A 25,975-nucleotide genomic window follows, 5' to 3' on the forward strand; every position below is an offset into this window, starting at 1 on the left:
GCTCATGAGATCATCAACAGTGAACTGGGTCCCATAGCTGTAGTGAGAAAAAAAAAAAAAAAAATGTTCTTAAATCTCAGAAGCAGAAGCATAAGAAGCACGTCATTATTTTAGCTGTTTAGCTTCATTGACATGTATTCAAAGAGAACTGCATCATTAGTGGCTCCTGATTAAATCCTGCCAATAAGAAAGCGAAGCACGCACAACAAATTGTCTTGTGTAAACTCTGAGGATTATCTTTCATTTACAAAGGGAGGTTTCAACATATCATACAATGACAGTTTGTCTTTCAGTGGGTTAACTCCTAAGTTACACACCCGAATAAATAATAACCTCCACAGGGGAGTTTGCTTACAACCACCGCTCTGTCACTCATCTGCCTGTGTACATGCTGCTGGAGTAAATTTATGTTATTTTAGAAAACAAAACAGAAATAAAATAAAACAACAGAACTTTGGACCCTTTTGGACTAAATCCAAGAAAATATTAGTTTAAAGGTGTTTAAAAGTAGGGCACTGGTTTAACCAGCTGGGATGAGCAGGCAACCAAAGGCCATATGGCTGCACAAAGAAATACTTTTCTTTCTTATTCTCATTTAAAGTCTTTAGCTTTTAATAAATAATTATCTTACAACCAAAGTTTTCATCTGATGTAAAATGTATAGAAATGCATTATTGTAAGTTATAGTATTCTTTCCTTTGGGAAGGTATCTGTGCAGTCTGCAATTCTGTTGAAGAAAGATGTTGAATCTATTCAATTACTGGAGAAAAATAATAGATTTCTGTGCATTTGTTTTATACATGCATTAAATTAAAATCGGTTTTGTCAGTTAAGCATCTTGAGGCGGGGGGGGGGGGGGGGATGGTTCCCTATTTTTTTGGCAACCCTATTAGTTAGTATATGTAATTATAAATTAGTTTGTTTTATATTTTTGCTAAGTACTGTTTAGAATACCAGAATAGGAAGGATGGTGTAGGTTTAAGTTTATTATAAAGGCTTTATGGCTTTTCCCATAATACCATGGTGGGCCGGTCACTAGCTGATTTTTTGTCCCATCCCTGATACTACATTCTTATTTAGTATACACCCACGACTCTCATAAGAATAAGTGGAATGGATGGATGAATGGATAATACAGTCCTACAATCTTCTTTATCAATATTATACAAATGGCCACTTTATTCATTCATTCATTCAGATATTTTGGTGGTGATTAGTATGGCATCTTAAGCATAGTGTATATGTTTGTGTCTATAATTAGCTTATTTTCCATTGATTCACAATATATAATTAATTAAGCTTGATCATGAGTGTATCAGAGAAGTCCCTTTCTGAGCTATGCCACTGATATAAAAGATATATTTTCAGCTTGGTCTCTCCGAGTCTTATTTTAACCATAATGTTTGTGACTTTCTCACCCACTGCTCCCAGATTTGTCGCTCCCAGAGAGAGGAAACATCACAGCACTGAGGCTGATCCTTAGCAATGAGATTTTGTCGCAATCAATTTTACTTTGATAATCGCCAAGGCAACAGCCTATTGTGAGAATGAGGACCACAAATGACTTCCTTTTTGCACTCAGAGATACAAAACAGGACTCACCAACTGTAAACATTAAAACCTGCCCATGTAATTGATCCCTGATATGGAAATAAAAAAATACTGCATGCAACTCCTCAAAGTGCAAACATTTCAAGTCCAGTACAATGAGGATCAAAAAGCAAACATAATCCAGGATGAAGCATTCATGAGTACATTAGTTTATTAAAAAAAAGAAAAGAAAAAAAACAGAATGAGAAATATTGCATTTCACTGTGGTTTTTATTATTTTATTTATTTTAATAGTCTATCACCCCTCCTTGAATCGCTACCTTATCGTGGTGGAGGGGTTTGTGTGTCACAGGGATCCCAGGGGCTATGTTGTCTGGGGGCTTTTGCCCCCTGGTAGGGTCTCCCATGGCAAATTGGCCCTGGGTGAGGGACCAGACAAAGAGCGATTCATAAGACCCTTATGAAAAGGACATCGAGGGAACAGTTTACCCTGCCCGGGATAGGGTTACCGGGGCCCCGCCCTGGAGCCAGGCCTGGGGAGGGTGCCCGAGGGCGAGCGTCTGGTGGCCGGGCCTTAGTCCATGGGGCCCGGCCGGGCACAGCCCGAAGAGGAGACATGGGCCCATCCTCCCGCAGGCCCACCACCCGCAGGAGGCGCCATAGGGGTCGGGTGCATTGTGTGCCGGGTGGCGGCCAGGAGCGGAGGCCCTGGCGGACTGACCCCCGGCTGCCAAGACTGGCAATAGGGACATGGAATGTCACCTCTCTGGTGGGGAAGGAGCCTGAGTTAGTGCGTGAGGTTGAGAGGTACCGACTAGATATAGTCAGGCTCACCTCTACACATGGCTTGGGCTCTGGAACCAGTCTCCTGGAGAGGGGCTGGACTCTGTCTCAGTCTGGAGTTGCCCCTGGTGAGAGGCGGCGGGCTGGGGTGGGTATCCTAATATCCCCTCGGCTTGCTGCCGGTACGTTGGGGTTTTTCTCGGTGGACGAGAGGGTTTGTTCCCTGCGCCTTAGGGTCGGGGAACGGGTCCTGACTGTCATCTGCGCTTATGCGCCGAGTGGCAGTTCAGAGTACCCAGCCTTCTTAGAGTCCCTGGGGGGGGGGGGGGGGGGGGGGTGCTGGAGGGTGCTCCACCTGGAGACTCTGTTGTCCTGCTGGGAGACTTCAATGCTCACGTGGGTAACGACAGCGAGACCTGGAGGGGCGTGATTGGGAGGAACGGCCTCCCTGATCTGAACCCGAGTGGTGCTCTGTTATTGGACTTCTGTGCTAATCACAGTTTGGCCATAACGAACACCCTGTTCGAACATAAGAGTGTCCATAAGTGCACGTGGCACCAGGATGCTCTAGGCCGTAGGTCGATGATCGATTTTGTAATCGTATCAGCAGACCTGCGATCATATGTTCTGGACACTCGGGTAAAGAGAGGGGCTGAGCTGTCAACTGATCACCACCTGGTGGTGAGTTGGATCAGGTGGCGGGGGAAGACGCTGGACAGACCTGGTGCACCTAAACACGTAGTGAGGGTGTCCTGGGAACGTCTAGCAGAGGCCCCAGTCCGCGAGATCTTCAACGCACACCTCCGGCAGAGCTTCAACAGCATTCCGAGGGAGACTGGGGACATTGAGTCCGAATGGACCATGTTCAGCGTCTCCATTGCCGAAGCTGCTGCATTGAGCTGCGGCCGCAAGGTGGTTGGTGCCTGCCGTGGTGGTAATCCCCGAACCAAATGGTGGACACCAGAGGTGAAGGGAGCCACCAGGCTGAAGAAGGAGTCCTATCGGGCTTGGTTAGCCTGTGGGACTCCGGAGGCAGCCGACAGGTATCGACAGGCCAAGCGGAATGCGGCTCGGGCAGTGGCTGAAGCAAAAACTCGGGTGTGGGAGGAGTTCGGAGAGGCCATGGAAAAAGACTTTCGGGCTGCCTCGAAGAGATTCTGGCAAACCGTCAGACGTCTCAGGAGGGGAAAGCGGTGCTCTACCTGCACTGTGTATAGTGCTGGCGGAGCGCTGCTGACGTCGACTGAGAAAATTGTCAGGCGGTGGAAGGAATACTTCGAGGACCTCCTTAATCCCACTGACACGTCTTCCGAGGAGGAAGCAGAGTCTGGGGATGAGGGGAATGACCCGCCAATTTCCGGGGGCGAGGTCACTGAGGCAGTTAAACAACTCCTTGGTGGCAGAGCCCCTGGTGTTGATGAGGTCCGCCCCGAGTTCCTGAAGGCTCTGGACGTTGTAGGGCTGTCCTGGTTGACACGCCTCTGCAATGTTGCGTGGAGATCAGGGGCAGTACCTGTGGACTGGCAGACCGGGGTGGTGGTCCCCATCTTCAAGAAAGGGGACCGGAGGGTGTGTTCCAACTACAGGGGGATCACACTCCTCAGCCTCCCTGGGAAAGTCTATGCCAGGGTGCTGGAAAGGAGAGTTCGTCCGTTAGTCGAACCTCGGATACAGGAGGAACAATGCGGTTTTCGTCCTGGTCGCGGAACACTGGACCAGCTCTTTATCCTCTCCAGGATACTTGAGGGTGCATGGGAGTTTGCCCAACCAGTCTACATGTGTTTTGTGGACTTGGAGAAGGCATTCGACCGTGTCCCTCGGGGTGTCCTGTGGGAGGTGTTGCGGGAATATGGGGTGTCTGGCCCATTGCTACGGGCCATTCGATCCCTATACAACCATTGCAAGAGCTTGGTTCGCATTGCCGGCAATAAGTCGGACTCGTTCCCGGTGGGTGATGGGCTCCGCCAGGGCTGCCCTTTGTCTCCGGTTCTGTTCATAATTTTTATGGACAGGATTTCTAGGCGCAGCCAAGTGGCGGAGGGCTTTCGCTTTGGTGGCCTCAGAATCTCATCTCTGATTTTTGCAGATGATGTGGTTCTGTTGGCTTCATCAGGTGAGGGTCTCCAGCTCGCACTGGAGCGGTTCGCAGCCGAGTGTGAAGCAGCGGGAATGAGGATCAGCACCTCCAAATCTGAGGCCATGGTTCTCAGCCGGAAAAGGGTGGAGTGCCCACTCCGGGTCGGGGATGAGTTCCTGCCCCAAGTGGAGGAGTTCAAGTATCTCGGGGTCTTGTTCGCGAGTGATGGGAGAAGGGAGCCGGAGATCGACAGACGGATTGGGGCTGCAGCTGCAGTAATGCGGACGCTGCACCGGTCCGTCGTGGTGAAGAGGGAGCTGAGTGCAAAAGCGAAGCTCTCAATTTACCGGTCGATCTACGTCCCTACCCTCACCTATGGCCACGAGCTGTGGGTAGTGACCGAAAGAACGAGATCGCGGATACAAGCGGCAGAAATGAGCTTCCTCCGAAGGGTGGCTGGCCTCTCCCTTAGAGATAGGGTGAGAAGTTCGGCCATCCGGGAGGGGCTCAGAGTAGAGCAGCTGCTGCTCCACATCGAAAGGAGCCAGCTGAGGTGGTTCGGGCATCTGACAAGGATGCCCCCTGGGAGCCTCCTGGGTGAGGTGTTCCAGGCATGTCCCACCGGGAGGAGGCCCCGGGGCAGACCCAGGACACGCTGGAGAGATTATATCTCTCGGCTGGCCTGGGAACGCCTTGGTATTCCCCCGGATAAGCTGGAGGAGGTGGCTGGGGAGAGGGAGGTCTGGGCCTCTTTGCTTAGGCTGCTGCCCCCGCGACCCGGCCCCGGACAAAGCGGATGAAAATGGATGGATGGATGGATAGTCTATCAATGAGGTTCTGAATGATAAATGAATAAACCTCTCTTTAAAACTGTTGAGTCATTGTTCATACTTAAGTGAGGGCAAGTTATCACGCTTTTCAGTGAAACATCAGAACTTTGTAAAGAAAGTCTTTATTTCACCATTCCATGTTTATTCCAAATTAGGATAGGGCAGGTATAACAAGTTCAGTTACATCAGTGGTTCCCAAACTTTTATTGCTAGGCCCCCCTTTGTTTTACAAGAAAAATATTCGCGCCCCTCCGACCCCCCTGTCGTGTTTTTAATAAAACATCAGTAGTAGTGAGCAAGCTTCTTTATTTTAACGTGGCTCACATCCATGCATGTAAACATAACCCGCCGCTGCTTCATCGACACAGTATATATCACAATTTGGTTTAGACACCCCCCTAGTGGTGAAGCTGAACTAACCCACATAACTCCTATCAACACATCCCCTTTTCTTTAGATGTTAACTGCTGAACAACACTGTGGAAACATACCTAACATTGCATAGCTTGAATTACATCACAAACATTTGTGACAGTGTAAACTACTGAACACACAATAATGCAGAAAGTTATATATATATATATATATATATATATATATGCTTAAAGGTTTAGTCTATCAGGTGGCTTGATAGAGCATGCTGATCACAGGTGTTGTTGGTTCAAGTGGTGTGTTGTTGTCATCACACTGTTGTTGTCATCACACTGTCCTTCCGATGATCCCATTGTCTTTTGAGTGTACAGTAAACTTCAGTTTTCACATTATATGATCTTGGGTTTACCTCCTCCAGTACAGTTGCTCTCTTTGTCCAGATTTTTGCATTATTTCACACCTCAAACATTTAAGCAAATACAAGTAAACTGCAATAAATTATAAAATAAACTACTAACTCTTGTATGCTAGGTCTGCACCTACATGGTTATTTTTGAAAACGCAGCTGTTTCGTCCACACGTAAACGGCGTTTCAAATCACCGAAAACTGAGATTTTTGCATTTACGTGTGGACAAGGAATACAGAGTTCGTCACGCAACGTTAAAGGTATGTGCCTTTTTTCACGTCATGCGGTGCACCACGTTATTGTTTACATGAGATGAATTGCAGAATGGCAGATAGTCAGATCTTCAGGTTTTACACGTTTACATATACAGATGCAGTTACTGTCCCTCCATTTTGAAAAAGCAGAGGCGTAAAGGTGTGATTATTTTAAGTGTAGTTGTTTTTTTTCCCCTGTGTAATAATATTCAACATTGTTATCAATGCATTTTTCAAAAAATGCCTCTCAAGGGAACCATAGAACCGAGGGACAAATTGTGGCAGGATCAGCCTGATGTTATTCGTATCCCACTGTAACTTTACTGTATAAAGAGCTAACATCTCCAAAATGTGAGGAGTAGTTAGTCATTACAACAAGTGTTTGTGAACTAAAAATCAAGAATGTGGGATACTGTTTGTTCATGATTTGAACAGCCCAGCGCTGCTCCCCACGAAGGGAAAACCAAATCTGCAGGGGAGACCTACCTCGGCACTTGTGCAGGTGAAACCAAAGGGAAGATATGCTTCACCATATTTTCTAGTCTTTGGCTTAGAATGAAGTTGGTTTGGAAACATATTCAGCGATGCTTCATCTCCTGCTTTGCGTTTGTGTGGGCGCCCAGTGCTAGCAGTGTCCCCCCCTCCAGGGGGTGGGCCCCACACTTTGGGAAGGTCTGAGTTACATGATCAAGAATGCAACATGTTGTACAGCTATGAATTCTCTTGTGGGTAAAGTGTGATAAACCATGCAGATGTGGTTTTACTGCACTAGAAAATTTCTCCTTTAATCGTGTGCATCTGATATTTCCGTTTATAACATGAGTGACTAAATTTCAAGTGGGGGAATCACTTAAATTGTGACAATTTCTTGTTAACCTAATGAATGCATTATTCCCACAAAACATCTTGTTTTATTCTGCAAAAGATGAAACACACACACTCACGACTTTTGAGTCAGCAAAACAGCAGCAGACCACTTCCTTTTTGGTGGCTCCTCCTCAGATACAAATGAAGCTCAAAGTGAAGTTCAAGTCTGCTTCTGTCTCAGTCTGATGATCATGATGTTGAAATTAAACCAAGCAGCACTGCTCTTCACTCAGCTATTAGTGGTGTGGCATGTCTTTGCAGGTACAGAGTATATTTATGTCTTTTTATCCAGATCAAATACAAATACATTTCTAATTTTTTTTTCCTTTAAACAATAGAGTTTGTTGAAAAAGGACACAGAAATATGATGGTGTTCACAGGAGATTCTGTGACAATGACTTGCAACATATCTGAGCCAAATGCAACGCAAATCTCATGGACCAACAACAGATCTGTTTTCCACTATTCCATTGTGCTGAATCGCACCTTTTCAAATTTCTCATTTTATAAACTGAAAATAAATCACGAGTTACCTACAGAGATAATTATTTTTAGTGCTCAATCTGAGGATAAAGGACTTTATACATGTAGCATAACTGGCGCAGATGGCCTACACAGCATTACGTGGAATTTAACTGTGTCTGAGAAGCCCAAAGGTGGGTAGAACAAAAACATCTCCCAATCACTTTTAGTAAATCTTCAATAACCAATGAAAATTACATCTATGCTGCTTTACAGAATCCATTTCAAAGTATTTTCTATCCATACTGTCAACTGCAATTGGATTTCTTCTATGCGGCATCATGTTGGCTGTTTTCCTCTGCAGGTGAGTAAAACCTTTTTAACTTCATAACGGTTAAAAGAATGTAGCTCTTCTTTGTGCTGCTGTACATTTATTGTCAGCTGGGGAGACCGATTTGATCATAAAACTGACATGCCATTTTCTATTGTGTCTCCTTGGATGATTATTCTTATGTTTACCATACCATTTAGCTTTATTTTGTTTATGTCCAGGTGTTCAAATATCGAAAGAGTGCATCAAATAAGAAAAAAAAGAGGGAAATTAGCATTGATTTCTGTGGCTCATATCACAGTGAAGATTTAAATTTAATTGCATATATTAAATTGCAAGGTAATGCAAATAAAGAAAATATATGCTGCATTGCAGATTAATCCAGATTCATAAAGTCTAAATGAACTGATATCTTTCGATTCAGTTCAATAACAAAATCATTACATTAGTTTTCACAGGCCGAATGCTCACACCAGAGAATTCACTGAGCTCAGAAGGTTATTTTATTACTAAAATTAATCTTTTATTTCATAACCAGTTGAATTATTAGTTTCATTAGTTATTAGTTTACAAAATAATCAAAGGTTTGAGTAAACCTAAATGCTTTTTTTGACCATTAAAGAAAGAAAATGTAATTGCATAGTTTGGTTGGTATTTTTGTAAGTACTGCAAACTAGTTCTAAGTTTGACAGGTGTACCCAGCATGTTCATGGCTTTTTTTCTCTATAGGGTTGAAGGTGCAAAGAGGAAATGGCACTAGCATAAAAATAGTTAGATGCAGTTTTAATACACTGACTCTGAAGCCATTTTTATTTTGTGGTAACCTGCTTGTTTTCACTCTACAACCACAAAAGTACACCAATGTGGTATTTTAAGGCTTAACACTTTCATACTTAAACCTAACTACTTTTGGCCATCATATTTTAAAATACCAAAAAACAAAACAAAAAAATGCAACAAAAAAACTCTTGGAGTAATTTTGGTAAGTTGGTCATTCCTGGGAAACTTCACCACTGTTCCAAGTGTTCTCCATTTGCATGTAATGGCTCTCACAGTGGTTCACTGAAGTCCAAAGCCTTAGAAATGACTTTGTAACTGTTCCAGACTGAGAGACATCAGTTATTTTGTTTATTTTTTGACAGACCAGTGTTAACCAGTGATGCTAGTATTGGTCATCGTGCAAATGTACTGTTTATAAGGGGAAACCTGCAGTCAGTTCAGACTGAAGAAGTCATTTGGATGAGTGATGAAATGTTTGTCCCAATGAAAACACTAGATCCAGAAGAACAGGATCAACTTTCTGGGATTTCCTTACCTAGATAATTGAGCATGCATCAAGACCTTTCAGAATATCACAAAATTAAACCCTATTACTGCAGTAACCAAAATACAAAACAAACTAGAAGAACTGACAAACAGTAATCATACTGTATTTGCAACTATTTAAATCCACTGTCATTATAGACACGCATATTTTTTTTTCACATTTTCATGTTGGTGCGTGTAATTAAAACCATGGTTTCATACATTACATCTATAATTCATTCCTCTACTTAAATATCAAAATACAATTATAAATAATTATCCTTATCACTATTAGCAACTTTTCAAAGAGACTGGTGTCTTGTGTTTCTTATACACTGTAATAAGTACAGTGCCTTTACTAACCAGCTCTCATAGAATAAAGTACTGAAGCACCTGCTGGACAGCATTAATATGGTCACTGCTTTTTCTCAACAGAAAATTTATGATGAGGACACTGAATCAGGATCCAGTCGAGGATCAATTTCCTCCTCAGTCAGAAGAGGTCATAAGATCTTTATTACAGTATCTTTAGCATTCTTACATCTCTGCCTTAATTCCTATCTTAAAATCTCCCCTAATATTTATTTGTATTTTTTGTCTTTGTATGTGGGTCTCTCTTAACCACAGGGTACCACTGCTCATTTGAAAAATAACACATGGAGGAGTCAATATACAGAGTTGCAGAATTCAATCTATGGTCACTTCTAAGCTGACGAGACATCCAGATACACAGTTACAGAGACTTGGACATTTTTCTGTTTCAAAGCAGGAACTGCAAGGGAACACAATCAGAGGGAGGACATCGCTACTGTAGCCTCTTCAGCTCAAGGGCACATCTCTGGCTTCGAGCATGGCAGTTTCAATCATTCACATCCCTGTTTTTAGAAGAAGCAGGCAATGAGAAGAAAGTTTGCATTATCCCATACGGAAAAGAAATAGTAAAAACTTATATGATTTACTCATGAAAGTGGCCACTTTCTCATTACTTTCATACATTGTTTTAGTAAGTATCCAAAACATACAAGTTTCATTATATAATTTTTCAAGGGATCTTATATCTGTTTTCACACTTATATGCTTTTCATACAAGTTTCACACAAGACAGATACAAACTTTATAAGATTTATATAAATCTTTTCCATATGGGATGGGAAGAGGGACAAACATGTTGTTTCAGGGTCAGGATGAAATGCAACGCCCAGTATTAGATAAAATACAGAGTCTCTGAAACTGTAAATCAGACTTAGTGGAGTGGAGCCAAAGTATAGAACTATTACGGGCGACCGTGGCTCAGGGAGTTGGGAATCTGTAACCGGAAGGTCACCGGTTCGATCCCTGGGCTCTCTGTCCTGGTCATTGTGTCCCTGGGCAAGACACTTTACCCTACTTGCCTACTGGTGTTGGCCAGAGGGGCCGATGGCGCGATATGGCAGCCTCGCTTCTGTCAGTACACAGCTACAACTGTAGCTTGCCTCCACCAGTGTATGAATGTGAGAGTGAATGAATAGTGGTATTGTAAAGCGCTTTGGGTGCCTTGAAAAGCGCTATATAAATCCAATCCATTATATGGAGCAGGAAATTAGCAATAGTAGGTGCCTTTACCACTTGCTTGAATTTGACTGAATGTTTTTTTTGTTTATTTTGTTTTTTGTTTGGCTGCACTATGACGTCAGACAAAGTTATTGCCATTTCAAGAAAGTATTCTTAAATCAATGGTTTACCTGGAGCTTTGTCCACTAAGGTTTTGTGAGGGAATATCACAGAATGGATAATTCCGATTAGGTTAGCTTTTAAATGTGTATAAAATCAGATGGTTATAATTTCTTGATTAATGCTACAGTCCTCCAAGACTTCATTACATCCCATCAGGGTATTCATGTTATCTAGTCAGCTTTTATTTAGATCATGTTATTGAAGTACGGATTGCTTGGAATTGTTTTAAAATGTCTTGTAATTTAAAGTGAGACCTAAACTCATTAACACAAACCACTGACCCATCTGGCCATATGACATTCATTTTGTCACAAGACCCTGTTAGTACCATATATAGTATACTGTAGTATAAACAACAGTGAAGATATGCCACATCTTGTGGCCCTATCCCAGTTGTTCTAAAATACGTTGCTACCATCAAATTCAAAATGAGTTTTTTTAAACTGTTTTTTTAAATGAAAAAGTAAAATATTCATTTAAACACTCCTGCATTTTTAATTTTCTACTGTCAATAAAATCTGAGTTTATGAGATGTGGAAATTTTTGCATCCTGTTTTTATTTACAATTTAAATAGCATCCCATCAGAACTTAGTTTGTAGAACAAAGTTTAGTGTCATTCATAAAACATGTGAAATAAAGCGCTGGTCACAGTTTTACTTTTGCAGAAAAAGCCAGACCAGGTGCCTGAACAAGGACCTTTACAAAAACAGCTTGGAGGAAAGGTTAGAATAACGTTGTATTTTCATTTCTCACAGTGTTTTCAGTCATGCATTCACCTTTTTCATAGCTTCCATAGTTTTTTCTGTAATTCTTGCAATGAAAAAACAGTGTTACTAATTTCTCTTAAACCTAACTGGACCATTGTGTGTGACCATAACATTATGTGTAAAAGTTATGTTATTATTATTATTATTAATTATTATTATTGCTTTCTGTTTCTTTTTCTAAGGACTTGGGACATGTACCAAAAGTTCTTGTATGATTGTAGTTTACTACTACTACTGATAATAATATGACAATATATTTTCTGCACTGGCATCAGATTCCTTGTCCTGATCAGGAGGAGTTTCACCTACATGGCCGCTATAACAGTTTTTGCCTAACTCGGGTTCCATTCACATTATATTGTGCATCTTCCAGTGACGAGTCCAGAGGAGAGCTGCCTCCATCCTCAAAGACCCCACACACACCCGACTGATCACACTGCTGCCCTCAGGACGAAGGTTTAGAAGTGTGAAATCCAGAACATCTCGACTCAACAACTCCTTCTTCCCCACTGCTATCAGACTCTTGAACAGCTGACCTATTTTAACAGTAACAATGATTTTTGCACATCAGGTCATCTCACTCACTTCTGTTGTGTTTTGTACGTGTTTTGGATTTTTTTACGTGTTTCTGAGTTTTTACGTGTGTCTGAGTTTTTAGTGTTTTGGAGTTTGTACATGCTTCGGGGTTTGTACGTGCTTTGGAGTTTTTACGTGTTTTGAAGTTTGTATGTGCTTTGTCTCTAGGGGCCACTTGTAAATATACTTTTATTTATTCACTCCACATAAAATGTAACCATTAAAATATAAACACTTAAGCTAGACAGATAGTGGACAAAACCATTCAGACAAAATTAGTTTATTTCATAATAACCATTCAGACATTTTACAATGCAAATCACCAAAACTGTGTCTAGTTCTTAATTCATCCATTTCAATCTTATCTAATAAATAGGTACAATCTAAAAGAAAATTAAATACCAAAAACAAAATATTCTCGCACACAATCTTCCTCATAAATCCCAAACCAGATGTTGAGGTTATTTCTCAGACTGGTAGAACCAAAACTTAAATTAAATCTTGTCTTTTGCACAACCTTTACACCAAACACCAGGAACATTAAAGAAATAATTTTAAAACATTGGCATATCCTTCAAAGTGATCCAAACTTACCAGGGATTTTTAAAGAACCACTAATGATTAGAGAGGTAAAAACATTAGAGATATGCTTGACAAAGCTTTCCAGGACCCTAAAACTCCAGAAATAACCTTGATAAATCATAACCTACAAGATAATCTCAAATGTGGGTCTTGCATAAACTGTCAATACACAAAAAATCTAAAATGATTTAAACACCCTATTAGTGGCAAGCTCATTGACATAAAGGGTTTTATGACTTGCAAAACTAAAAATGTAATCTAGATGACACAGTGCCCATGCAAAAGAAACATATAAGAGAAACATCCTGGCCTCTAAAAGAATGAATTAATGAACCCAGAAGTTTGATTAATAGAAATGATTTAACCAGTCCTGTTGCAAGACATTTTAATTAAATAATTCACCTTTATTTTTTATCGGCATTAAAGCCATTAAACCTAGTCAAAGAAGTGGCAATATTAATTTTATCAGAAAAAAAGAAGCATTCTGATATTTTGTTTGAATAGTTTACAGCCTACAGGTATGGATGAGGATTTATCTATTAATGAGTTTCTGTGAACTTTGATGGCTCTGATAACTTATCCAGGAGCTCATAAAAGATCCTTAAGAAACCACTGGTTTCTGAACTCTCCACTACTCAATAAACAAAATAAGGAATAATAATAATAATAATAATAATAATAAAACATTGAAAACTTTGAACTCCTTTGGAAAAAATTTGGAAAAATGCATATATTTATCTTACCTCATAAGAAGTCATGCAAGCATATAACCATGTTGTTTACATTACAGTGTAAACAGAAGAAAACCACTAAAAGTATTGTAGTTCATGCTGTCGTCATAGACAATCCTGTTCGCCTGGAGCTCCACATACACATTGTCTCCCACTTCGAGAGGGATGACCACAGCATTGCTACCCATGTCATTGGCATCACTTCCACTGGTATCCCAGACGGATGTCAGTCTTTTACCATTCTTCATGAGGCTTACAACGGAGTTGGGAACAGAGTTGAGGTTGTTAAACATTGAGAATCGAAAGAAGTACATTCCTTTGGTCATGGCTGTGAAAATCCCTGTCAAAAAATTAAAGCTGGTGAGATTTCACAGGTTTTCATGACTCCATGCAACACTTTCTCTGTTACAGAGATAATACCTGTTGAAGGATTGTAGCCACTGCCTGTGTTGGAGAAAATGTTCTTGTACCGCAGTGGAGTAGGACTGTCAAAAGGGCCAGTATTTCCAAAGCCAGAATCAAGGAGGGCTACAGAAAAGGCTACCTGAGGAATGCCTGAAAGCAACAAATTTAATAAGAATTTCCAGAACAAAATTACATTTCAATCTTACAATTAATCAAACCAGGTTGACTCATGTTACCTCCAATACGTTTCTGCAGATCCATGACTTCTTTTTCAGTTTTTTGAAGCTTGATCTCTAGAAGCGTTATTTTATCCGCAATGTTTGTGACTTTCTCTCCCACAGCTCCCAGGTCTTGAGTTATACGAGTGAAAGAGCAGACATCACAAATTTTGTCACAATCGCTTTTAATCTGAGAATCACAAAGACAGCTGCCGATTGCCAGAATGAGGACTGCAAATGACTTCATCTTTGCACTTTTGTGCTCTGCTTCTCTGTTCAGAAGTCCTTGATTTTTATCTCTTCAGAGATGCAAAACAGGATGTGGCCAACTGTAAACATTAAAACAAGTTTTACTGGTCAGGTCATTAAATACATCAAATATTAGCTTTAACATCCTGGCCACTGTCAAAACACAAACTCCTCACAGCGCAATCATTCCATCCAATGTTCAGCACACTGAAACATAGAGGCAAGGGAAAGAGCTGTAGGACACAGATTAGTGAGTGACAAAGCCATAATCCAGGACAAAACAACATTAGTACAAAGAAACAAATAAATATAAAAATGAAGTTATGAATGATCAGTGTTGGGACTAACGCGTTATTAAGTAACGCGTTACAGTAACTACGTTATTATTGTGGTAACGAGCACGGTAACTAGTTATTATGCCAAAATCAGGAACGCGTTAGTCGTTACTGGGATTTAGATAGGGTCGTTACTCGTTACTTCGTGTGGTGGCTATCGCGGAGCTTCCACAGATTCAGTAACATTAGCAAGTGGTGGAGGCCAGCAGGTGGAGGATGGAAAGGGGACGCAGAAGGAAAAGAGACCCGAGGCGGCCGCCGGTCCAAGTGTGAACTGAACTTCAGGTAAGAAGTTATGACCTGCAGTCTCTCTGGGTCAGATATGAACCAAGTTTAGGTGGAGTTTATTTTCGTTATTCTGACTTTTTCCGTACTGCATGCTAGCTAGCATGACGGAGTTTCTATACAGCTGGGTGGGTGCTATGAAGTTAATGATGTTGAACTTTATTTTGTTCATAAGTTATTAGAGTTGCCAACCGTCCCGTCTGGTATTCAGAGAAAATATTACGCGTTTCTTATTGAGGTGAAAAGGAACAGTTTGTGCCGTAATTCAGCTACAATGAAAAAGGCACAAAGCTGGAGTTATTCTGTGTCTTTGCTGCACAGCTGCCTCTTCTTCTCTCATCCTCCCCCTCCCTCTCCTGTTTCTACTTCAATCCTGAAATTGATCAGTGATCAGCTGATCGGCTCTCTTGTTTGTTTATTGCCCACTTTGCGCCAGAATAGATAGATAGATACTTTATTTTTGAACAATTAAATAAAATAAAGTACAAAAACAAGATACTACATGATCATTTTCAACCCCATCACTCTCTCTTTCTCTCTCAATATATGTAAATTTCTGCACTTAGTTCTTGTTGGTTTGTTTGCTTTATAAATGAATCAAGAAGACCATTTAAATAATAAATACCAATACTGTGCTACCTTTCTAGAAGACTATAATTAATAAGACTAGATTGGATCTTGCTTCACATTTATTTTTACTTCTGTTTTATTACATTTTGTTTTATTTTTATTACTTTATTTTTATTACAATTTGTTGAGGAATTGCTTCTTAGATGGGCAGGTAACTGGTTGTAAATCTGCCTTACCTAGTTGAAGCTTAAGCTTCAGCATAAGCTTAGTTGAATGTGTTCATTCCCCAAACCTGTACCGTTAAGTCTTACATGTAATTTCCACATAATTCAATTTAGAGTTTTTATAATTAGATATTGGATTAAATATATTGTGTTGCTGAAGCTGTGTACTTTCATGCTGTGTCTTGCAAAACAAATCAAAGGATAATTATTTTGTGTTATTCAACATTTGCATGATTAAGCAGTTTAGGCAGGCTAAACTGTGTGTTTTGCAGTACTAGCGAGTCCTTCTGGTACTAGTACTAGTGAGGTTTACAGCAATGCATTTCAAGTGCTACAGAACAACATACGGTATGTTGTTCATTGCAACTGTTAGGTTATATCAAGAGTGGTAAAGATTAACTTGAATTTAAGATGGAGACATGGATTGGATTCATTTATCTTTTATACCATTTGTATATTTTCTGGGGTGGGGGTATTTTATTATTTAAAACAATGAAACTATTTTTATCTCAGGAGGTTTTTGCATATTTTAGTTCAGTAGTATCAGTCTGATGATAATAATATCATCATTATTATCATTATATCATGTCTCCTTTAGGACTATGAATTTGATTGTATTATATTAAAAATACTGCTACACTGACACTGGTGTATATTTAGTGTTGCTTATTTGAGTTACTTATTAATTAACTAACTAATTAGTCATTATTCTTAAAATTGTCCTATCACTCAAATTGTTTGGTCTCTTTTAATCTTTAATGTGGATTTGAGCATTTTATTATGTGACTGTGTTAAGCAGAGGTGTTATGAAGTCATATTCCCGGTATTTAGAGGCTAATTGGTAGTCTGACTACTGCTCAGTATAGATGCTTTTATTCCTTGTGCTGGAGTACCATCTTGTGGCACATTTAAGAATTATTCAAACTATATCCTTTGTATTTTTGTACAGTCAAATATACAAAGGAGTATTCAGGCAGAAAAAAAATATGAATTGTACGTTTTGAGAAAAGACACTATTCTTTTTCTTAATGTGGCACAAATACTCCATCGTACAAATACGACTATTCCTTAACAGGTCTATAATGTGGGTATTTGAAGCCAATCATGTTAACCTTATTACTTATTCATATATAAATTCATGTAGAAACTGAATGTCTTACAACTCAATTCCTGAATGTAAGCCCCCCATCTCACCAAGGATTATCACAGTACCACAATTCATACACAGTTCTTTAGCGAAATACAATATCAAGTAAACTCAGGCAGATTTCCCCCCAAAGTACTGTGGAGGAATTACAACCATTTTTTTAATGCACAGTCCCGCATTGAAAGAGGCTCCAAAGTAACTGAACAAACCAACATAATTTGAAATTTAAGGATTGTGTTTAAATATTTGGATAAAAATGCTTTGTGGTTTAGAACCGTTTTTCTAATCAACTTCCTTCACTGTAGACCCCTCACAGCACTAAGAGGCTACAGACAAAGCCTAAGCGGGGCTGTCTTCTTCTTTGATGGCTGACAACCATCACATAGCTGCATTAGCACCACTTTCTGGACTTGAATGGTAATACAAGACTCCATAATACAAGCTACACCATCTTCTAAAGACTTTGGAAAATATTACTTCCCTTCTCTTTTTTCCTATTATCTTATCATGACTCAGTCCTAACTTAATCCTATCTAATCAAACTTTATCTTTTTTTTTAATCTATGTCGAACCAATGCTGCAATTTCCTTTCTATTTTAAATACTAAGTGCCTTTACTTCCAATTTAATCTACACTCAGAAAAATAAAGGTGCCAACTGGAACCAAAAGTGGTTCTTTAGACTGATGCCATAGAAGAACCTTTTTTGGTGCCACAAAGAACCTTTCAAACAATGGTTCTTTGAAGAACCATTTCTTTCAGTGGTTCATTGAAGAACCTTTAAAGGTGCCCCAAAGAACCATCAAGAAATAAATCAACACATTTTCATCAGCAGATGTTTGCATGTTCAGTAAAAATATTTCAACAACAAGTTTATGATTAAAATGATCAATGAACTTCAGCCTTACGAATGTGTACAAATACGAATGTGCTTTTACAAATATATATATCCTCTCAATTGTTATGTGCTTATCAGTTGTCCATTCATTTGCCTTGTAATGTACGTTTCATGTTGTACTCATGGTCCTTTGTTAGTCCAGTTTAGGATAATGTCTCTGACGTATGTATCATATCAAATATATGTCATATTAAAACAAGCCCACACCTGCAGTTGTTTCAGTTTTTCACTGGTGTTTCCTGTCAGCTGGTCAACCTCACTCAGGCGGACATCCATATCAGCCAACCAAACGACAAGCTCCTCCCTTTGTGCTTCAAACCCCTCCCACTCTGAGACAAGGAGCTGAAAGAGAGAGAAAAGAGTCAATTATAAAGAAGAGAGAAAAGTGAAACCCTCTTCAGAAGGTCTGACTCGCATACCTGCAGTTGACCTGTGATGAACTCCAGTTTGACGTTCACTCCATCCCTCGTCGATGCCAACAGCCGAGTCTGCAGGGTGCCCTGGAAGAGCTGAGTTAATGTTCGACTCCTCCTGGTCAGGCTCTCCAGCTGGATGAGCCGAGGTCTCCCCTCTCGCCGCTGCCTCTGAACACAGAAACACAAATTGCATCTGAATCAGGAGGAGCAGATTTTTTTTGCTATTCTTTTCTAAATCCAGGCTAGATCACGTGGAGGTATTTGGAAAACTTTTTTGGCCAGTGGACGACTGTTGTCTTGCAGAAAGTCAAATCAAACATATGCGATACACAATCAATTCACAAGAACACATTATAAAAAATAAGTCCAATTCTTGCCGATTTCAAGTGAAATCTGCATCAAATCAGGGTGACAGAAGTAAAATGAGTGCACAAAGCCTCACTTTGTACAAGCCTGCTATTACAGTTCTCCTCTATGCAGACGACTTTCCTGTTTTCAAGGCACAACTTGCTGTACGAATCTTATGGATACACACTAAATGAAACAATAGTGTGCACGACTCCAGATTCTGATCCCTCATCCTAATATGGTCCCAACATAGCAACAGCAATAAAGCAAATGTTGAGGCTTCAAAATACAAAGTCCATAAACCAATGGCTGATGTGGGTTTTATCATAAGGGTGATAAATATACAGATTTCAGTCTGCCTTAGAGATTTGATGTTCATTTACCTGCAGATGCACTATACGTGCCTGTTCCATGGTTTTTCCACAACATTTTGCACATCACTATTTAATACAGGAAGTAGGTAAACTAAAACAAGTCATCTTTCTTTGTGAGAGGACCATATTAATGAAACAAACCTCAGTGACATCATAGGGATCCCTAAAGATGCTCCTGCTGCTTTTCTTCCTCCTCATCCAAAGCTTCCTTCTCCTTGTCCTCAACTTCCATCCAATTTAATTCAACCTAATTGTGTTTCTCCCCCTCCTCTTCCTCATTTTGTTGGAGCTGTGAACACAATGTGAATCTGGATTAATTTGTGCAAACAAGAAAAATCTACAGCTTTTTGGTCAGAGGTGCTCTTGTGATTTAAGCCGGGTAGAGTAGATTTGTGTTGATGCTACCTGCTTCAGCTCTGGCTGCTGAGTGATATTTACACCCTGGCTGGATTACAAACTTTAACCATGTGCTGAACTTTGGCCCAGCGTTGATACCTCTTGTTAGTATAACGACCTCTTCTTAGCTTGTATGTATGATGTATGATGGTGGATAAATGAAATATACAAAAAATTTAACTATATTACAAAAGAACATCTATCTTGGAAACATCAAATGACCGGAGAATAACTTGTCAACTAGTCTGAAACTAAGTTATGCAGGAACAGTCAAAGACACACCTTCTCATGTCACATTTCTATTCATTTCTATATAATTCGATTAGACAATAAAGAGTTATCAAATCTAATTATTCATTCAAAACTCTTATGCATAGCTGTATTTTATACAGCTCATAGAGAATTCAAAGTACAGGTTCATGTGAGTATTTAATGTACGGCTCAGAGCTACAGAATTTCAGAGTTTCTAGAGCAGACACAGAGCTCACGCCACAACAGGCTTCAGGCGTCATTTTAGTGACTTTAACAATATATTAAATTTTAAATTTCGGTCTAGCTGACATTAGGTTATGTACGCAGCACGCAATTGAACCACATATTTTAGAAGCCAAAGGTTCAAATTAGCTGGGAGCCCCTTCACTTAATTATAACAGTGGTTTTGTTAGGAAAACAGTTTCTGTATACCGGATACTAAATTGCGCTGACCTCAACGGCTAACGTATCTAGCTAATCGCTACTGTTAGCACAACAGTAACAGCAAGCTACAATGACGAGTAACAAAAACAAAACAGTAATAAGGTTTTAATGAAAATGTTTTACCTTTTCTAACAGTCCCAGAATCCACAGCTTCAAAGTCCAGCAAGTACTGAAGACTGTTATCCGCCTCGCTGTCACCAGTCGTGAGAAAGTGTTTTTTTCCCCGAAAGGTCAAGGCCCGCCGCTCGCACGCTCTGTCTGCGCATGCGCATCCCAACGACTGACCCCCTCCGTCCACTCCCGGGAGGTTATAGTATGACGTGTTCTGACGTCACTCTCTCTCTCTCTCTCCCTGTCATTTATTTGGCTCGAAACACATATTAACAAATTGCTCAGTGATGAACAACTACTCAGATCATTTACCTAAGCAGTGTGCTTTGTCAAAACGAAGTGTGTGTTCATTACACTGACATTCTGTTCTGCAATTGTTATTTACTTGTATTTTATAATTTGACTTTACATACTGCTGGGTGGTTTGTAAAGTTTACAATAACTAGTATTATCATCAACTCTATCACAGAACTCTAGCAATACTATAGGAAGCACTGGGAATAAGGTGAAGAATCATACTGCTTACTCAGGCAATCCATCAAAGAAAGATTTAGACAATATGTACAAAAATTAAGCACAAGACAGAAAAACAGCTACCAAAATAAGACAAGGAGGAAGACACAACTGAAATGGAAATATGGTCACCTACCAATCAAAGTACAGAAAGCTCATATGAGGTTATAAATATATAAGACTGAAGGACTTTTCGTGGGTAAAGACAAAGTTCCTCTAACATCTCCTCCCATGTCATACTGGACACAACTCAAGATGCTGTTCTCTTTGTTCTCTTTGAACTTTAAATTAAACTTGCGCTTCATCTTAATTAGTCAATCATGTGCTTAATTATTATGTGCTACTGAGAGCCACAGGTATGATCAAATTTCTTTTATAACACAAGAAAAACAACAACAACAACAACAACAAAACATGTTGTTGTTTAACTCTACCTCAAAAGACAACACAGGTGTAACAGATGAAATGGTCATAGCTCAGTATATATAGAAAATACTTTTATGAAGAGGTTTCTGTATAAAATTAGTAGTAAATTAATTTCAATTTCTATCTTGACCTTCACTGGAAGTGATTGATCCGGCTTATTGCCACTACCTACTTTTGAGATATTCAGACACTGTTAAATTGCACACACCGTTGTGTAGACCACTTTTATCAGTTGTGCTGAGTGCTAAAAATAATTGTAGGTAACTCGTGATTTATTTTTTCATGGAAAAAAAATCAGCTGATCAACATCAAATATCAGCTTGGTAAGTAAACCCAGGTTTACCTTAACTAGGTACTCACATGAAAGTGGTGGCAATGGCAACATCTGATTCACAGTCACATTGATCATTGCACCAGAAGCTGAGTGGAGGATTTTAAATATGAACAGTAAACTAGAATACTACAAAGTTATGAACATTTTACACACATGATTCAGGATGCAAGTAAAATTTCTGCTGCAGATAAATCAGAGATGTGAGAGAAAAAACTCCGTACTGTAGTTTAGTGTCAAAAATGCTGGAGCTGCTGTGCTCACAGACAGCTGCATGCTTGAGCTAAAGAGGCTATAGTAGCTCTCTTTCATTTCCTCTGATGTGTTCTCATGCAGTTCCTGCATGTCCATGTCTCTGTGTAACTGCATGGCTCATCAGCTTAGAAGTGATCATAGATTGAATTCAGGTTCTCCATATACTGACTCCTCCGCTTGTTATTTTTCCAATGAGCAGTGCGACCCTGTGGTTGATGGAGCTCCAACTATAAAGCTAGAAAGTGCAAAAACAAAACATGAGAGAAATTAGACCAGAGACATGTGAGAGTGTTACAGAGAGTTTTAGAGATGACAGAGATCTTCTGCCCTCCTCTGACTCAGAAGGCATCTCACTGCAGACTGGACCTTGAGTCCGTTTCTTCATCATAATTTTTCTTCAGAGAAAATGCAGTGACCAGTAATAAAACCCCTCATCTTAGTACTGTGGAGGTGTTTTAGGGACATTATAAGATCAGTGTAGGTTCATAAAGAGATTTTAAATCGTACAGTGACCACATGAAATGCAAAACATTTTGAGAATTTGTGGTGTTTTAGCACAACAGTAAAATCTTTGCATATGGTGTGTTTGCTGTAACTCGTTAACATGCCAATGCTGTTTGAAACTATTATGCAAACATGATAACTGTTTTTTCTACTGCATGAAGAAACATACCTCATCAAAAGCACAAAGGGCTGGTTCAGCCCTTGTAGGTTAGCATTAGTTTGCAGTACTGACAGAAGTAGTGAACAAATTGTATGATTTCTTTTATTTTGTTACCTGAAAAAAAACCACACATTTTATTTGTTAACATTATCTTGCAATTTGAATTTTATTTTTTTAAACCGTGTATTAAAAACATCTTAGACACAATTTTTTTCAGTATCCAATATCCAGGTCTGTGAGCAGCATGGTATGAGCTCCTCAAACTAAGTTGCATTTAACTATTCTTTTTTATCTGATGCAATTTTAAGATGTTTCAAAACCTAGACATATATTTCCTTATGTACATAAAATAATTGTAGTTTAGAGTAAAGCAACACTTTATATGCAGGCAGACACAATAGAAAATGATCACTGATAAAAATACTGACAAAAGTTCAACAGCAGGATAGAAAAAAAGCACATTGATGCGTTTATTAGAAAGTTAAAAGGTTTTACTCCCCTGCAGAGGAAGAAAACTAGCATGATCCCACATAGAAGGAATCCAATTGCAGATGGGAGTATATATAAAAAATACTTTGATGAAATGGATTCTGCATAAACAAGCAGCCAATTAATTTTAATTGCTTATTGTTTACTGGAAGTCATTATAACTGTTTTTTTTTAATCTACCCAAGTTTGAGGTTCTCACACAGTCAAATTCTATGTAATGCTGTGTAGTCCATCTAGGCCACTTATGATACATGTATAAAGTCCTTCATCCTGAGGTTGAGCACTAAAAATAATTATCTCATAACTCGTGATTTATTTTCAGTTTGTAAAATGAGAAATTTGAAGAGGTGTGATTCAGCACAACGGAATATTGGAAAGCAGATCTGCCGTTGCTCCAGGAGATTTGTTTTGTATTTATGTTGGATATGTTGCAAGTCAACGTCACTGAGCCTCCTCTGAACACCAAGATAGACCTGTGGTCTTCTTCAGGCTTCTCTAAAGTTTAAATGGAAAAAATAAATTAAAAACAAGGTATCTATTTAATCTGGATAAAAAGATGATTCACAAACACAAGTGTGCTCTGTACCTGCAAAGACATGGCACATCACTAAAAGCTGAATGAAGAGCAGTGCTGCTTGGTGTGTTGTTCATCTTATGTGGAATGAAACATGAACTTAGGTTGCATACAGTGTTTCAATGTAACAACAAATTGTAATAAATGAAGTAAATAAAGGGCTGTTCTTCATGTTATAAATGAAAATAAAATAACATGCCTTAAAACTGTGGTGGCATAGATTAACACCCTTTACCCACTTCACAGTTGTGACCATGTTGCATACTTAATCAGTATAGTGTCTATAAAAACTTTTGTAGACAATTGTTTTGTTTTATTTTTTATTTTGCTCACACCTAAAGACTAAATGTGACACAGTGCATGCTACAAAATTGCAATTTTACCCTGTCATTAGTGAGTAACAAAAACAACAACAACGCTGTCATGAAATAATGCTTCATCTAAAAAAATAAATAAATCTGCTGTTAAAAATGCTCATCAGAACTCTACTTTTCCTTTTAGAGGCATGTATGAATATTCATTTACAATTGGCTGTTACATTTAAAGATAGGTTAGATCAGTAACGGAAGTCCCTTCAACAAGTGGAACTTACAAAGAGTTTCTCTTGGCAATGCAAATGCGTTTGGCGCAGCAGGGCATTCAGATCAGATGAACTAAGTGAACAGCACTACCTGTATTTCTTGTGTGGGTCACCAAGAACAATCTCTCCAACAGGAGATTGAGAGACCAGTGACGGACTGCTAGATCGGCTGTGAAACTGACATGCAGTTGTTCGCACTAAAGGAATACTACCATCATTTCATTGCTACCATATTGCGCCAGTTGTGGTCTCAAGGCTCACCCTGATAACAGACGGTGTTTAGACTGTTCCTTCCTATTATAAGTCCAAGTCCACCTGGGTCGGCTGGAAGACTGTTTACTTAGCCTGGCTGGGCGAAGGATACTCTAACTCAGGACACACACACACGCATACAGATACACATACACTGATACACACTCATCCCCCTCCCTTTCCAAACGCCTTCGATGCGTGTCCCCTCCCGGGCCAGATGGCAGGTCGACTGGATTGGCGCAGACATGCTGCAGGACCGGATGCGCTGTCTACACCGGCTCTCTCTTACACTTTACCCACCTGTTGCTTATGTTGTGTTTCTGTGGTGTATTGACTGTCATGTGCTTTTTGTGCTTGGGTGTTTTTTTTCTGTTCTCAAACTGTTCTCCCATTAGGAGCTCATTCTCAGTGGAGTTTTTTTTTCTCCTCCTCTCACCTCATGTTGTGTATTTTCATTGTTTTTTCCCTATCAGCCTACCTCTCTGACATGTCTCCCCAATGTGATGTTTTTGTAAAGTATGTCTGGTCAGATGGTTCCTTTGTAAGTGCACATGCCCCATTTACTGGGCTGCCTGCTGTAACCCACAATTTCCTTCGGGATTAATAAAGTATTTCTGATTCTGATTCTGATGAACAAGGATTTGGCCTATTGTGTTTAAAAATACCCAATATTATTTCACTGCTTTTGTTGGAGTGCCACCTTTTGGTACATTTGAGAATTGTTGAGAATTTATTCTTACACAGCAAGTAGAATGGTTGAAGCCAGTTCTATTCACCTTTATTCCTTCCATTTTTAAAAAAATGTTGTTTATTTTCACAGAAATCGCACCACATCTAACCTTCATTTACCATCACCCTGTGTATAAAATAAGTCACATCTTCTGCAGTTCAGTCTCTGGATGTAAAATTCTCTTTCGACTGGGGATAATCTTTGGAGTATCCACTTTTAAACAGACACCATTCTGTAGTTTTATTAGGGTCTGATCAGAGCATGGAGTTGAAAGTGGTTCTGTTAAATTGATTAATAAAGACCATTTAAAACAAACACAAAGCTTACAACGAAACAACAACTTCATATCTTGCAATGGTCAAAAATAACAAGCACATGATTCTGTGAGTCACATGCTGCACTTTTCACTTCATAGACCACGTCAATGGTGTTGCTCTCAATTGCAGTTATACTAAAGTCCAGGTAAATTGCATGACGGCTGGTTTAAATGTAATATTTGAGGCCTTTGTTTTCCATTACTTGCATGGTTTACATATTGGAGCAATGCTTTGTACCTTTGTCCACTGACCTCACTGGTCATTTTCAGGGGTTTACACCAGGGGCGGAGCGTGGGGGTGGCTTATTGGGCTTAAGCCCGGGTTGTTTTGTCAGAAGCCCGGGGTCTTTTGGAGTGTAATTTTTTCATAGTTAGATGCCTGGCTGACAACTGTATAAAACAAAAAGTACACACAATATTCGAAGCACATAGTGCACACTGTGGGAATTTACGACTGTGCGTGAATCCCCCCTGATATTGGTATGATCCGAGCTCAGGCACTAAGCGACTGAGCGAGGGGGCGGGGCAGCTGCTACCTGTTAGTGCGCTGTTGGAGAAACGGAGCC

At 39.8% G+C, this 25,975-nt stretch overlaps 2 protein-coding genes across 4 annotated transcripts; one reads left to right on the top strand and one right to left on the bottom strand.

Moving 5' to 3' along the window:
• On the bottom strand, positions 1-20,410 carry LOC146556662 (complement C1q-like protein 2). Of its 3 annotated transcripts, none has more exons than XM_085248614.1 (5): positions 20,292-20,410; positions 19,218-19,365; positions 18,358-18,522; positions 18,146-18,280; positions 1-37 (listed from the first exon to the last, which is right to left on the bottom strand). In XM_085248614.1, exons 2-5 carry the CDS (start codon positions 19,272-19,274, stop codon positions 14-16), a joined length of 381 nt encoding a protein of 126 aa, XP_085104740.1. In that variant the 5' UTR covers positions 19,275-19,365; positions 20,292-20,410; the 3' UTR covers positions 1-13. The 3 variants fall into 3 exon arrangements, with proteins under 3 accessions (XP_085104740.1, XP_085104738.1, XP_085104739.1); XM_085248613.1 differs by lacking the exon at positions 1-37 and adding an exon at positions 14,382-14,561; XM_085248612.1 differs by lacking the exons at positions 1-37; positions 18,358-18,522; positions 19,218-19,365; positions 20,292-20,410 and adding exons at positions 12,596-13,949; positions 14,030-14,164; positions 14,251-14,561 and having other exon boundaries at positions 18,146-18,259.
• Positions 7,327-9,947, top strand: LOC146556663 (uncharacterized). Its single transcript, XM_085249534.1, has 5 exons — positions 7,327-7,402; positions 7,480-7,797; positions 7,880-7,967; positions 9,675-9,741; positions 9,867-9,947. The coding sequence occupies exons 1-5, from the start codon at positions 7,327-7,329 to the stop codon at positions 9,945-9,947; spliced, it is 630 nt and encodes a 209-aa protein (XP_085105660.1).
• Positions 20,411-25,975: the final 5,565 nt, after the last annotated feature.

Source organism: Mchenga conophoros, linkage group LG16 (genome assembly GCF_057382185.1).
Source record: "Mchenga conophoros isolate Kocher_MC1m ecotype Shallow Benthic linkage group LG16, M_conophoros_male_GT1.1, whole genome shotgun sequence".
Lineage (NCBI taxonomy): Eukaryota > Metazoa > Chordata > Actinopteri > Cichliformes > Cichlidae > Mchenga > Mchenga conophoros.

What these genes read in the sequence shown, in the direction of transcription:
- LOC146556663 (XM_085249534.1), top strand. Translation starts at nt 7,327, where the DNA reads ATGATCATGATGTTGAAATTAAACCAAGCAGCACTGCTCTTCACTCAG. An exon ending in GGTGTGGCATGTCTTTGCAG is followed by an intron (nt 7,403 to 7,479) that starts GTACAGAGTATA and finishes TTTAAACAATAG; the next exon opens with AGTTTGTTGAAAAAGGACAC. An exon ending in TTGGCTGTTTTCCTCTGCAG is followed by an intron (nt 7,968 to 9,674) that starts GTGAGTAAAACC and finishes TTTTCTCAACAG; the next exon opens with AAAATTTATGATGAGGACAC.
- LOC146556662 (XM_085248612.1), bottom strand. Translation starts at nt 14,479, where the DNA reads ATGAAGTCATTTGCAGTCCTCATTCTGGCAATCGGCAGCTGTCTTTGT. An exon ending in TCTGCAGAAACGTATTGGAG is followed by an intron (nt 14,165 to 14,250) that starts GTAACATGAGTC and finishes TGTTGCTTTCAG; the next exon opens with GCATTCCTCAGGTAGCCTTT. An exon ending in TGGCTACAATCCTTCAACAG is followed by an intron (nt 13,950 to 14,029) that starts GTATTATCTCTG and finishes ATTTTTTGACAG; the next exon opens with GGATTTTCACAGCCATGACC.